The 14,621-nt window shown below is 45.1% G+C and overlaps 1 protein-coding gene and 1 long non-coding RNA gene across 5 annotated transcripts; both read right to left on the reverse strand.

Moving 5' to 3' along the window:
* Positions 1 to 2,694: 2,694 nt before the first annotated feature.
* LOC119366258 lies at positions 2,695 to 4,413 on the reverse strand. Its single transcript, XR_005175983.1, has 3 exons — positions 4,340 to 4,413; positions 3,857 to 3,982; positions 2,695 to 2,755 (listed from the first exon to the last, which is right to left on the reverse strand). It is a non-coding gene; the product is annotated as an uncharacterized LOC119366258 (long non-coding RNA).
* A 21-nt stretch (positions 4,414 to 4,434) lies between these two features.
* LOC119366257 (serine/threonine-protein kinase OXI1-like) lies at positions 4,435 to 13,425 on the reverse strand. 4 transcript variants are annotated; one of them, XM_037631954.1, is made up of 3 exons: positions 12,747 to 13,424; positions 11,675 to 11,812; positions 4,435 to 4,481 (listed from the first exon to the last, which is right to left on the reverse strand). In XM_037631954.1, exon 1 carries the CDS (start codon positions 13,144 to 13,146, stop codon positions 12,799 to 12,801), a length of 348 nt encoding a protein of 115 aa, XP_037487851.1. In that variant the 5' UTR covers positions 13,147 to 13,424; the 3' UTR covers positions 4,435 to 4,481; positions 11,675 to 11,812; positions 12,747 to 12,798. The 4 variants fall into 4 exon arrangements, with proteins under 4 accessions (XP_037487851.1, XP_037487849.1, XP_037487852.1 ...); XM_037631952.1 differs by lacking the exon at positions 4,435 to 4,481 and adding an exon at positions 7,281 to 7,820 and having other exon boundaries at positions 12,747 to 13,425; XM_037631955.1 differs by lacking the exon at positions 4,435 to 4,481 and adding an exon at positions 9,518 to 9,575.
* Positions 13,426 to 14,621: the final 1,196 nt, after the last annotated feature.

Raw genomic sequence — 14,621 nt, forward strand, 5'->3', positions numbered from 1 at the left:
ATATAATGGAGCAATAATTTAGAATAGCTCCAAGTAGAACAGTTGTTTGGAATAGCTCCAAATAGAGCGTGGTAGCTGCATCTAGGAGATGACATAGAGATTTGTAAAGCACACACGGATCTGAAAGGTTCAGACCCGTTGACTAAAACCTCTCTCACAAGCAACATGATCAAACATAAAACTCATTGAGTGTTAATCACATAGTGATGTGAACTAGACTACTGGCTCTAGTAAACTCTTGGGTATTAGTCACATGGCGATGTGACCTGTGAGTGTTAATCACATGGCGATGTGAACTAGATTATTGACTCTAGTGCAAGTGGGAGACTGTTGGAAATATGCCCTAGAGGCAATAATAAAAGTATTATTATTATATTTCCTTGTTCATGATAATTGTCTTTTATTCATGCTATAACTGTATTATCCGGAAATCGTAATACACGTGTGAATACATAGACCACAATATGTCCCTAGTGAGCCTCTAGTTGACTAGCTCGTTGTGATCAACAGATAGTCATGGTTTCCTGGCTATGGACATTGGATGTCGTTGATAACGGGATCACATCATTAGGAGAATGATGTGATGGACAAGACCCAATCCTAAGACTAGCACAAAAGATCATGTAGTTCATTTGCTAGAGCTTTGCCAATGTCAAGTATCTCTTCCTTCGACCATGAGAGCGTGTAACTCCTGGATACCGTAGGAGTGCTTTGGGTGTATCAAACGTCACAACGTAACTGGGTGACTATAAAGGTGCACTAGAGGTATCTCCCAAAGTATCTATTGTTTTATGCGGATCGAGACTGGGATTTGTCACTCCGTGTAAACGGAGAGGTATCTCTGGGCCCACTCGGTAGGACATCATCATATGCGCAATGTGACCAAGGAGTTGATCACGGGATGATGTGTTACGGAACGAGTAAAGTGACTTGCCGGTAACGAGATTGAACAAGGTATTGGATACCGACGATCGAATCTCGGGCAAGTAACATACCGATAGACAAAGGGAATTGAATACGGGATTGATTAAGTCCTTGACATCGTGGTTTATCCGATGAGATCATCGTGGAACATGTGGGAGCCATCATGGGTATCCAGATCCCGCTATTGGCTATTGACCGGAGAACGTCTCGGTCATGTCTACATGTCTCCCGAACCCGTAGGGTCTACACACTTAAGGTTCGATGACGCTAGGGTTATAAAGGAAGTTTGTATGTGGTTACTGAATGTTGTTCGGAGTCCCGGATGAGATCCTTGACGTCACGAGGAGTTCCGGAATGGTCCGGAGGTAAAGATTTATATATGGGAAGTCCTATTTTGGCCACCGGAAAATGTTCGGGATTTTTCGGTATTGTACCGGGAAGGTTCTAGAAGGTTCCGGAGTGGGGCCCACCTGCATGGGGGGACCCACATGGACGTGGGTAGTGGGGGCAAGGCCCCACACCCCTGGTCAAGGCGCACCAAGATCCCCCCTTAGAAGGAATAAGATCATATCCCGAAGGGATAAGATCAAGATCCCTAAAAAGGGGGGATAACAATCGGTGGGGAAGGAAATAATGAGATTTCTTTCCTCCCACCTTGGCCAACGCCCCAGTGGACTTGGAGGGCAAGAAACCAGCCCCCTCCACCCCTATATATAGTGGGGAGGCGCATGGGAGCTTCACCCTTGCCCCTGGCGCAGCCCTCCCTCTCCCAAGTGCTCCTCCTCTCTCGCGGTGCTTGGCGAAGCCCTGCAGGATTGCCACGCTCCTCCACCACCACCACGCCGTTGTGCTGCTGATGGACGGAGTCTTCCTCAACCTCTCCCTCTCTCCTTGCTGGATCAAGGCATGGGAGACGTCACCGGGCTGTACGTGTGTTGAACGCGGAGGTGCCGTCCGTTCGGCACTAGGATCTCCGGTGATTTGGATCACGACGAGTACGACTCCTTCAACCCCGTTCTCTTGAACGCTTCCGCTTAGCGATCTACAAGGGTATGTAGATGCATTCTCTTTCTACTCGTTGCTGGTCTCTCCATAGATAGATCTTGGTGACGCGTAGGAAAATTTTGAATTTATGCTACGTTCCCCAACAAATATGCCTACTGTTTTGTTTTGGTCACTAGCTGTCTGCCTAGGCCATGTCGGATCCGACATGGCAATCTCACGTGGCAAAATTATGACCAATTGAAAAGGTCGTTACTTAGAATCAGCCCAGTCCATTTCGGTGCGTTAGATGGCCGAGCCCATTAATTCAGCCTTTCTATATTTTTTTCATGTCAATTTTTGGTCGATTTCATGGGCTAGCCCAACATTATAGCCTTTTTATCTTTGGGCCGTAGCCTTTGTTTCTCTTTTTTTAATGCATGCCAATTGTCAAATTCTGGTAAGTGGATCCCAAATGTGATGTTCTAGTTTGTGGGACCCTACTGTCAAGGTCATGTTCTTTCATATTTCAATATGCAAATACAGAAAACAGACACAATATTTCAAATAATAGCAGGAAGTAATCTGCTACATCATATAACATACATAAAAATGTGATCAGCATCAAGTTTACAATTAGATAACACACAACATCCCAAGTGTATCAGCCCAAGTCTATCACAGGAGCCCTACAAGTTCTGCTACTTCATATCACACACAAATAGGATCAGCCCCCAAAACTAGCACACATACAAGTTCTGCGACAAGGAGTTCGTTACTCCCAGAATTAGCTCGATGAGGTAAAACTATGCTTCATCCAACTTATTTGTCCTGAATGAAATGCCAGCATCTGCACATTGTAGAACAAAATGTTTAGGAACAAAATAAAAGTAAATCGAACAGCAAAGTATCAAAAAAACCAAAGTATTAAAAACTGCAGTAATTTACTCGTAGTTGGCAGGTACACAATACCATGGTTTTAAGTTAAAATACAGAGCAAGTGTTTGGCTACAACATAGAATGCTATAAAATTCGTTGACTAGCCCTTAAGCAGTCGCATCTAGCTAGCCGATGTGGCAGCCAATGCAAACACGAGCTGGCCGGTTGTGTACTGTTCCTGTTATGTTAATCTAGCTAAGTAGGTTGGCTAGCCCTTGCCATTCAGGTCCATATTAACCGAAGCATACATAGACGGCAGATTTTGGCATGCTAGAATTCTTACGGTAAACAAGATTGTTTGTCTAGTAAATTATTCGTTAGGAACATCTCAGGTATACTAGAAATGGGATAATGATTCATTATCCATATGAGGGTGACCTCTGTGGTGCAGTCTATTGACGGAGGGTCTAGCTTACTGCTGCTACTCCACATATCAAATTTTACTTAATAGAGCAAGATGGAGTAACCCAAAAAATTAACAAGGAAAGCAAATGTACTGCAAATGGCAGTTCACCAGAGATTTTCAAGTTAAAAATACTCCCAGAGGTAAACAACAATGACACGGACGGAGTAAAGGATGGATGTTGTAAGTTAATCAAGTAATTCTTTTTTGTTCTCATATTTTTCACCCTTTAGACACTGCCTAGAGCACTTACAAGATGACAAAGTTAATTTTGCATAACACATATGGATTCTTATCTTCTTTAGTAAGGGGGGCACATTTACAGCTAATTAAGCACGATGAAAGGGACCATCGAATTAAATTCCATTCTTATCTTCTTCGGTAAGGACAGGCAGAACATCCCAGCATATCTCAAGTTGATGAATTATTCTAGCAATAACCAAATTAGAAACATCCCTCGCCGTTCCATTTAATCTTACTACAAGATAGTAGAAGAATCACTCTTGGTGAATCAAATCATAACAAATAGAGCAATAGATACAGGAGGCACATCAGGCCTGGCCATTTTCATTTCAGTAATTTAGAAAGAGGGGCGATGGGGAACAGAACCTTGAGGCCCTGTTATGGGGTTGTGTCTGATGAAGGTTTGCCCTTTGGGGCGGCAGCTGCAGCTCCACCAGATGCAGCAGCAGCACCTCCAACTGGCACAGCGGCGGTGGCAGCACCAATGGTCACCTGTGTCACATTTCAGATCATCATTACAGAAATTTATTTATTTATTTAAGACACAAGCAGCAAAGATCGTGTCTACCTTCGCATATATTTCAATAACTGCTATTTTCATGTATGTTAAATATGCAATAGGTAAAAAACGACAGTTATGTACATCCAATGCAAACAGACTTATAAAGAAGAATATTTGGTCTATTTACTGATTTTACCAACAGGGTAAGTTGTGTTCTCTTCAATTTACTGATTTAATCTAACATATGAATGCTCTTCTGCATTGTTCCTAATAGAAAGAATCATAGAATGGTCTATACGGCGTTCATTGATGGAGAGTTGTAGACATGAAATGTGACTGCACTGTACATGGGAGAAGATCATGTTTCCGTAAACACTCCAGCAACAGCAATCCAGGGCCTTCTTCTCCGGCTAGTTGTTTTTTCTCCAGGGTTTGCTCCTTCTTCTCCTGGGTTTGCTCCTTCTTCTCCTGGGCATGCTCCTTCTTCTCCTACAACAACAGCAACAGCAGGTTAATGACAACAGTAGTTTGACAACAGCAGAAGGTCAATAACAACAGCATCAACTCCTAGGAATGCTTTAATTTACTCCATTTCTTTGATCAACAACTTATCTAAGGATGACGTGCTATCGAACTTAAAATAAACTACAACAAAATCAGCTGTGTCAGATATAAAACAAACAAGTCGCTCAGCTCTGTGTCAAATATAAAATAAACTACAACAAAATCATATGTGTACAGGAAAGAATGTGCCTCGAGACTTAATAGCATATCCATAAAAGGTGTATACATTTAATGTCAATTAAAAGAAAAAAGAATACTCATGTTCCTGATAATCAGGCTAAACAATTACAACACCAGTAGCTCCTTCCAAAACTCTGCATGGCACGGCCAACACTAAGCAGTCTGCTTGAAATCAGCCCAACAAGTGACTATAACTATAGTCATAGACAAGCAGAACTGTTTCTATTGAACTTCAATCATAGCTGCGACAAACTGAACTACAATAATTATTTACAAGCGTAAATAATCTAGAACCAGTAGGAGGTTCCTCCACCGGTGCGGGAGGCTGATCGATGCGGCCGGCGCGGGAGGCTGATCAGCCGGCCGGCGAGGGGCTTGTGAACAACAGTTACTCCAGAAGTCCAACTTAAGTAGTCAATTTTTGGATTTATGAAATATAGATACTTGCAGATATCAATAGTTGGATGCGTACAAATGATTATATGTGACAGACAATTATAAGGATGTATGACAACCCGTTTAGATGGGCTTACATATCAACATGCACTACTAGGAAAAGGGCTATAGATAGGACTGATTCTAATGGCGCACCAGGTAAGTAGTGTGCCACTACTATATACTAATGGCGCACCGGTTGCTCGTGCGCCATTAGTGTGGAAGACATTAATGGCGCACCGTGCTCACGATGCGCCACTACTATTGATTTTTTTCCCATTTTTCCATACAAACTAATGGTGCAGGGATGGCAAAGTGCGCCATTACTAGTTAGAACTAGTAATGGCGCACGACCAAGACAGTGCGCCATTAGTATATATTTTTTTTACTTTTTTGCAAACCTACTAATGGCGCACTATGCCAAAGCCCAGTCGTGTTTATACCCGAAGCCAAATCCAAGACCGCGGGCGCAAACGTCACCGCGAAAAATGAGCCATGGGTACTGGCTTCCCAAGTGGACCAATGCTTCTTCATTACCGACCCGCCAAAGCCCAGTCATGTTGTCGTGAGGAGAGGCAAAAGGAAGATCATCGGAATGGATGGAGTAGCCAATGAGCAAGACTTCGACAAGTACGGCGACCGAAGATCGAACATGATGACGACGATGAAGTAGCAGCACACACCACAAGAAGAAGCAGGACCACCCTACCTAAAGGACGTCCGTTCCACAGAAGAACTCCATTTGCGAAAAAGAAGGGCAAGAAGATTGTGAACAGATAGCTAGCTAAGATAGATTGTATTTAAATCGTATTCTTCATTTCTCGATTGTATTTCATGGGCACTTTTCGATATCATGAGTATTTTTAAATTTCATGGGCACTTTTTGAATTCATGAGGACACTTGATCTCGATCCCCCTCCATCTCGATCTCGATTCCCCCTCCATCTTGATCTCGATCCCCGCACCCTCCCCCGCTCCACCGCCGCCGCCGATGATATTTTCAAGTAAGAAATTTGAACATATTTTTTAAAAAATTATTAGTGTTTTTATAAAAAAATATTACTGTTATGATTTAAACAAGTTTGAACATATTTAAACACAAATAAATATAAAACAGCATTTAAAATGCATAAAAAATATTGGGGAGCCTGGGAATCGAACCCAGGAACTCCTGGTGTGTGTGCCGCGTGCTGACCAGTCGGGCTAGTGGGTGGGTTCTATTGTAGATAGGGTTAGGTTGTAGATATGGTTAGTGGGCTAGATTAAAACAAAATTCTAATGGCGCACCGAGGGGTGGTGCGCCATTAGAATAGTCATACTTATGGCGCACGACTGGACGGTGCGCCATTAGAACCCTCCCCCTAGCTATCCTCCCTCCCTCTCGCCAGATCCCCTTCGACCCTCTCTCCCTCCCCACCAGATCCACCCGCGCGCTGCCCCGACCCACGCCGCCGCCGCCCCCGCGCCTCCGTCTCCGTCGCCGCCCCCAGTCAGCCCCTGCCCTGCCCCCCATCGTCGTCCGCTCCCAATCCACCCCCTCCCTCACCTTCACCGCACCCACCCACCCCCTCCCTCGCCTTCCCAGCCCTCGAGCTCCACCGTGCGAGGCGACAGGCAAGGCGGCAGGCAGAATCTGCTTCAACACCGGGCCGACGAGCCGCGGAACCAGGGCGCGACGGCGCTCGACCCCTCCACCCCCCTCCACCTCTTCTTCCTCGGGTCGCCGCTGTCTTCCTCAACTTCGGCCACCTCTGTTGCTACTAAGCTGTCGCAGGGCCTCCTTGCGCCTCCCCGGTGAGCTCCGCCTCCTCTCCCCTCTTCCTTCTCGCGTGCCAAGAAATGCATAGCAATTATTTGCTTCACTTAGTCATTGATGGTCATTCAATATGAAATTACAACCTGTAGGTATTGGTTGGAATGTGTAACTACAATTTACAGGGGAAATGTTTGCAGTTAAGTTATGTGGTTGGAAAGATCATGTGTCATTAGAAACTTGGAAGCTAAAAACATTGCAATCCTCACCATGAGGATGATTATATCTTCCATGCCTGAATAGCTCTGCCTGAATAATAAATAGATAAAGGTAAAACTAAACCATGCTCAGCGATGAGATGATGTCAACTGACAACCAAAGCAAACTTGTTCAACATAATAAAAGCAAACTTGTTCAACCACATAACTACAAACTGAGACACAGTAGTAGGGGTCATCCCAATACCACAAACAACTCAATATCCCTAGTAGTAGGGGTCATCCCAATGATCCTCCGCCTCTTGCCAGAGCTCGAAACCTTCTTTGGTGATTTTGATTTTCTTCCATGCCTCATAGGTGACGTACGCATCTTTCGCGGCGTACTCGATGAGCTTGTTTGGCAGTGGGCTGTCCCCCCATAGTAGGTGGTCCGAATTCCTGTCGATCTCCTGCTTCATTTTTGAGTAGGATGGGTGGATGAGGCTGGCTGCAAACTCAGCCAAAGACTGCCACTTCTTTCCATTGTTTGGAACTCTCCATTTGCGCTGCAAGTCGACGTACTTGTCGGGGTTGATCTCCAAACCAGACAACTTCAGCTTCTCCTTGTCGCCTCCAATGCAGAAGCCAACAAAGGTGTACAGCTTCTTCTCCTGCAGGAGCGGGCGGAGTTCCTTGGGCCTGCATCAAAATAATCTTTAGCATTCAAATTCATCTACTTCAAAAACTTCAGAAACTACAGAATTAAAATGGGTTCAGTTGAAGCAAAATTCAGTTAAAATAGCATCTTCAGTTCTGACCAAAATTCAGTTAAAACAGTATGATCACAACAACTACTAAATGATCACAACAACTACAAGACAACATTCTGTATGATCAAAACAGCAAGCATAACATCTCAATGATGTTTTTTTGCAATCTTTTGCATTACAAGACAACATTCATAACAGCTACTAAATGATCACAAAAACTTGTAGACAACATTCTGTATGATCACCAAAAAACTACTTCAGAACTGGATGTTTTTACCATTTGGTTGCCCCGGTGATGTGGTATACCAGGACGAGATCATCCATGCATAACTGCAGAACTGCAGCAATTTGCGGAGGTTTGTCTTCCCTGGTATACTCGACATCAACGCCGATATTCCAAGAAAGCATGTCGCCGAGCCTCCTCCTCATCTTGCGGATCATATTGTCGGCTTCGTCTGGATTGCTGGTGCATACGACATCCAACGGCTCCTTCAGGTGGATATCAACCTTGAGCGGCACGGTGTAGTCCCGCTTCTGCCCGGGGACTGGAACATCGTCGTTGACCACCAGCGGCTCCTTGCCAGACGCCTCACCACGATGATGCTTGGCAGACGGAGGGGAGTTGCTCCATGATGCCTCCGCCATTCTCTTGGCAGACGGGGGGGAGTTGCTCCACGATTCCTCCGACATTGCCCTCCTGGCCAGCGATGGTGGAGGCAGAGGGGAGTTGCTTGATGCTGGAGGCAGAGGAAGGTAGAGGGAGGAAGATGGAGCGGCAATGGAATGAGGAGGGAGGCAGAGGGAGGAAGATGGAGCGGCAATGGAATAGGAAGGGAGTTACTTGGACGTGGGAAGAAAACCCCCTCTGCGTCGTGGGGAGTTGCCAGTGGAGGGGAGACGTGGGGAGTTGCCTCGAAAACTCAAATGTCCTACCCTTTGGAGGGGAGACGTGGGCCCTCCTGTTTATGAAACGTCCAGGAGGGGAGACGTGGTAAAATTCAATTATAATGTGTTTGTCCCGCGTTCAACTTCGCAGCTTTTCTACTCTCTATTTCTCTTCTTATTCAGCGATTACACAGCTAACAGAAAACGAGAAACTAGGCCACTTCCGGGTCGTGAGCACTGCCATCCCAGCGCTCCCCGCGTGTCACCCGCGATGCAGCCATGACCATCTAGTTCGTGCCATCCCATGGTCGGGTCAGGGCCGCGGAGAAACCTAACAAACTACGACCGAGGCGCAGCTCGGATTATTTGAAACTGAAAGCAAACTTCTCTGATGAAACTGACAGAGACTAAAAACTACACCTATATCTGACGAAACTGAATGTGTTCTTCAGCAGCTGATTAAAATTCAGTTAACAACAACATCAGTAAAATTGAGTTAATTAACTGAAGAAGAGAAGAGAGAAAGTAGAGAGCAAGAGGAGTACTTGCATTAACTGAAATGTTTTACTTTAAACTTGCATGCATTCTTTGCTTGTTTATATTCATTCTTGTAAACTGAACATGCTCATCTATCTATCTATCTATCTATCTATCTACCTGCTTAAGTATGTATGTATGCATTGTATTTTTATTTCCTTTGGAAAGTAAAGTTTATTTCCTGGCTGGCTGGCATGATGGCTCATGGATCCCTCAGCTGCAGCTACAGTTGGAGCTCAATCTGATCTCATCTGAAATGAATCTATAAATACAGAGTGTAGTTAGTTACAGAGTAGCAGAAATAGTTGCTGGATGCAGTTACTTGCATGGGCCTGGCTGATGAAGAAAAACTTTATATATATTCATACTGATGTTGACTCTATAAATCATACTTATTGGACATGTTTTATGTGTTGATCCATCAATTGATCACATTGAGAAAGACCATCGTGTCTCCGACCATTTTGCAAAGGTCATGTCTTCGACCATCGTGTCGTGATGAATTTGCAGGTACCCCGAGAGGCCCTTGAGTTTGTCGGAATGTTGATTAACTTCCGTTCCGGCAAATTCAGGTACTCCATATGTCCTATTTTCAGCAAAGGTCATGCTGAAATTTTCCGTGAATTTTAGCATGACTTTGCTAAAAATAGGACATATGGGGTACTTGCGACTAATGCATGGGCCGGGGTATCTTAGTACTTAGTTAAGTAGGATCAACTGCCCCGCCATTCTTGCTGCATTAAACCATAGGTGGCAATAGAGCCAAGTGATTAGGCCCAACTTAGAATTCTCCTTAGCATCGATAAACCCTAGATGATAAACCCAACATAGGTGGCAATAGAGCCAAGTGATTAGTGCCAAGTGATTAGGCCCAACCTAGGGTGCCTCGGCATCGATAAACCCTAAATGATGAAAACTTAACTTGGCTGCCCCGGATGCCTCGGTGTCGATGAGAACCTAAATGATGTACGCTTAGGCTTTTAGGGTGCCTCGGCGTCGACAAACCCTAAATGATGAAAGCTTAGGCTTTTAGTGTGCCTCGGTGTCGACAAACCCTAAATGATGAGACCATGATCTTGTTCCTTGACAATAACCAACTTTTTGACCAAACTTTTTTCCTATTTAGAGCGAAACATGGCCCACAACGATGAGGCCGGTGGTTCGGGCGGCAAGCAATTCTGGGAGCTGTCCCAGGAGATGGAGGAACAACCTCACCATTATGAGGACGCCGCGGGAGACAACGATCCTGATTACACAACCCCTAGTGGCGTCGAGGATGACACCACTGATGGTGCCGCCGAGGATGCCACCACTGATGATGGCGGCGCACACACAGATGGCAGCCAATCGAAGAAGCAAAGGAAGGACCGGCGTCCGAATGCGCTCCGCACCGTCAAGGAGGAATTCACTCAAGTACAAGGGTAAGGTTCCCGGAGTCTACGACGACTAGGAGGAGTGTCGGAGACAGGTTCACCGTTTCAGCGGTAACAGTTACAAAGGGTACACCACTAAGGCCGAATCTAGATATGCCCGCTATCTAGCGGGAAGAGGAGGGAGCGTTGGAGGAACCGGATGAGGACCAGTTTGATCGCAATGATGCTCATCGTGATGACCACAACTCTCTTTTATGTGATGGTAGTTTAGATGGTCGATATCGACTTGTAATGTGAAGACAAATTCGATACTCGCGGTCTTGAGACTTGTAATGTTTTATCTTTGTTCGGTCTTTTGAATTCGAAGACTAATATGATGAATTGTATTCGAAGACTAATCTTCTATTGTATTCGATGAATCTGATGTTGCTGTGTGCTGCTGTCTATATTCTGTCCAATAATATATTTTGTAACCTGTGCAAAAATCAGAAAAGCAAAAAAAAAAACAAATATTCATACTAATAGCGCATCAAGGCAGAGTGCGCCATTAGTATGCCAAAGGATACTAATGGCGCATTCAGGCAGAGTGCGCCATTAGTGTGACAAAGCACATGGTTACATATGGCCCCCGGGAGGCATACTAATGGCGCATGGAGTTACATACTAATGGCGCACTGCCAGGTGCGCCATTAGTATACCAGATACTAATGACGCACCAGTGGTGCGCCATTAGTAAAAAAATCTAGTGACGTGCTACTAATGGCGCATCGGTAGTGCGCCATTAGTAGGCAAAACCGATGCGCCATTAGTAGGCCTTTTCCTAGTAGTGATGAAAAGATTAAAAACAAAAAAACAGTTACTAAATCTGACTAATACTACAAAAACAGCAAAGCATTTAGTCCTAAACTAAATCAGATTAACAGGTAAAAATAGATCTACATCCAAACGATTCTCAACAGGAACAAGATGCATCTACAGACCATAATACCTTGTCAAGTAGTCAAGCATGATCTAATCTGGAAGGGCGACTCCTCCCAGCTTCTCGCTCGAGTACTTCCTGTAGATGACCTTCAGCTTGCTGTCAGGCGCGGTGGAGTGCGAGGCCACCAGGATCTTGGCCGCGTCCCTGAAACCAACCATCACGCAAAATCAGTCACTGCCCCTGAATGAAATCATCACAAATTCAAGCTATGAGGGATTCAGTAGCGTGTGTGCTTATAACAATTTCATACTCCTCTGATTCTTGTTGGATCTGTTTTCATTCAGCTTTTTCTAGTAGTATAGGCTGCCACTGGTCTGGAACAAGAACAATAGTATAGTAGTTTTTTTTGCAGAAAGAACAATAGTACTACTAGACTAATTGCTTGCTATGTAACAAGTGCGTGAAATTACATAAGGATTCATTCCTTGATGAACAAAATTTTCTCTAATTATGTACTCCCTCCGTCTCAAAATATATGACTCAACTTTGTACTAGCTTTAGTACAAAATTAGTATAAAGTTGAGTTACTTTTGGGACGGAGGGAGTATTATATAGCATCTGTATTCTACAGCCATATCTCCGGCTACAGACTTGCAGTTGAAACTGCACGACATGTACGAAACTAATCAGTCTAGTTAAAACTAATAACCCCAATTAACTCCAGTAGTTGCCCTTGGCCAGCTGCAACACCGGTTGCAGTTACTGCAAGAGGCAAATAAAATAAAAAGCAGAAAAAATATGGCAGGTACAATCTATATCAAACTAAGCTGGATAGATAACAAGCCAACTACATCCAGAACGCTTGCACATCAAAATTGCAGATACATCAGTTGTGCGTCAGTGAAGCCAGTGTGGTGCTTCAGTGTGTCGGTCCATAGAGGGGTCTTCTTCAGGGTGAGCCTGGCCGCGTAGACAGCAGCCGCGGCGACCATGGAGGGCTTGGACTGCACCAGACCGTACTGCAGCAGCGCCAGCTCCGTGAAGAAGAAGACGGTGTTCACGGATGAGTTCACGGATCAAATCTTTCCCATTTGTCCTACGGCAGTGCATAGCGTAAGGGCGTTGGTTGAGCGCATACCGTATGGCGGAGTCGGAGAACATCTTCTCGGTCTGGCGGCGTCGGAGGGAGTTCAGGTCGCCGCCGCTGCAGCGATGAAGCCGATGACGGCGTCAGTGGCGAAGACGCCGCGGAGGGCGGGGAGCAGCAAGTGGCGCAGGGCCAGGAGCACGTCGCGCTCGAACCAGATCCTTCGGTGTCCGTCCCCGCCGCCGCTCCCACCGCTCTTCTTGTGTCGCGCGGCCTCCCGCGAGACCGCCTTGAGTGTCATGGCGACTTCGCCGGCGCCGCCCTCGCCCTCGGGCACGACGTGGAAGACGACGCCCTTGGCGCCGCAGCCGAGCACGGAGACGGCCCTGAGGCCCGCCAGGCTGAGCTGCCGCGGCTCCGGCGGCGGCGGCACGAGCGCCTGCGCCGTCATGGCCACCACGAGCGCGCACAAGGACGTCGCCACCTTGGATTGGGCATTGTGCCCTGCGCCTGCACCTACGCGAGTGAGAGGGGGAAGGGTGGGTGAGGGATTGGTTGCGGTTTGATTGGTTGCGGATCGAGGAGAGGGAGGCCGCCGGAGGGGAGAGAGGAAGGGAGGAGCAGAGCGTGGGGATCTTGCCGAAGGGGAGGGAGGGAGGAGCAGAGCACGGCGATCTGGATCGAGGAGAGCGAGGGGAGATCGGCAGATCTGGAAGAGGAGAGGAGGAGAAGAGAGCGAGGGAAAAAAGGAGGCGGGGGGTGGATGCAAAATGACCACAGCGCAGAGCTAGGGTTTCGGGGATGGTGTGGAAGGGCTGAGGACCGCCGTTGGATCGACGAACATCCAATGGTGTTCAATGCATGATCCGCGTGAGAGTCCACGGACCAATCAGAATACAGTACGACGTTATGACCATTTAAATTGGTCAAAAAACTAATTTTCTATTTTTTGAGTGCCTAAATTGAGTTTTTTTAAATGACCTACCATATATTTGTTGCAAAATGTGACCAAATCATTTTTATAATATATTAGGCCATATTTAATGTAAAATAGACAAAATGGTTGGTTGTCAAAACATTTGATCCAGCTTTGGTGAAAAAGACAAACTTCCGCCGTTTCAGTAGGAAGCGGGTCAAATTTGAACTATAGCTGCCTCATAGTTTGCTTTTTATTTTTTCCAAAAGTCATTTCTAGGTACATAAGTAGCTATTTAATCAGAGAAACACCAAAAAATCCAAGATTCAACCATTATCTAGGAACGGTCATTCCCGTCGTTTTGACCGCATTTTGAAACGGGCATAAAAAATTCAAAAAAAATCAAAAAATTGCAAAACCTTCGCATTGTGTCATTATTTGTGGCCAAGTTACCAGGAAAAATAATAAACTTATAATACGATAATTCTTTTAAAAAAAGTGTTCTCAGAAACGAGCTATCATGTGTGGAGATCAATGGCATTCAAGCCAAATGAACAATCTTATGGCCACAGGCATGACATAGTTTGTTAAAATGATCTCATATCATACACAAGGATGCATATTGGAATGGCAAACAATGTTGTCTAAGGAAGTTTTCATTTTCTTTGAACAAAAAAATCATTTTTTATTTTTTGAGAGCCTAAAATGAGGTTTTTTGTGAAGGACCTACCATATATTTGTTACAAAATGGGATCAAATAAATTTTATAAATTATTAGGCCATATTTAATGCACAAATGATCAAATGGTTGTATGTCAAAAGATTTGATCCACCTCTGGTGAAAAAGACAAACTTCTGTCGTTTCAGTAGGAAGCGGGTCAAATTTGAACTACAGCTGCCTCATAGTTTGCTCTATATTTTTTCCAAAAATCATTTATAGGTAAATAAATATTTATTTAATCAGAGAAACACCAAAAAATCCAAGATTCAACCATTAGCTAGGAACGGTC

This window comes from Triticum dicoccoides, chromosome 2B (assembly GCF_002162155.2).
Source record: "Triticum dicoccoides isolate Atlit2015 ecotype Zavitan chromosome 2B, WEW_v2.0, whole genome shotgun sequence".
NCBI lineage: Eukaryota > Viridiplantae > Streptophyta > Magnoliopsida > Poales > Poaceae > Triticum > Triticum dicoccoides.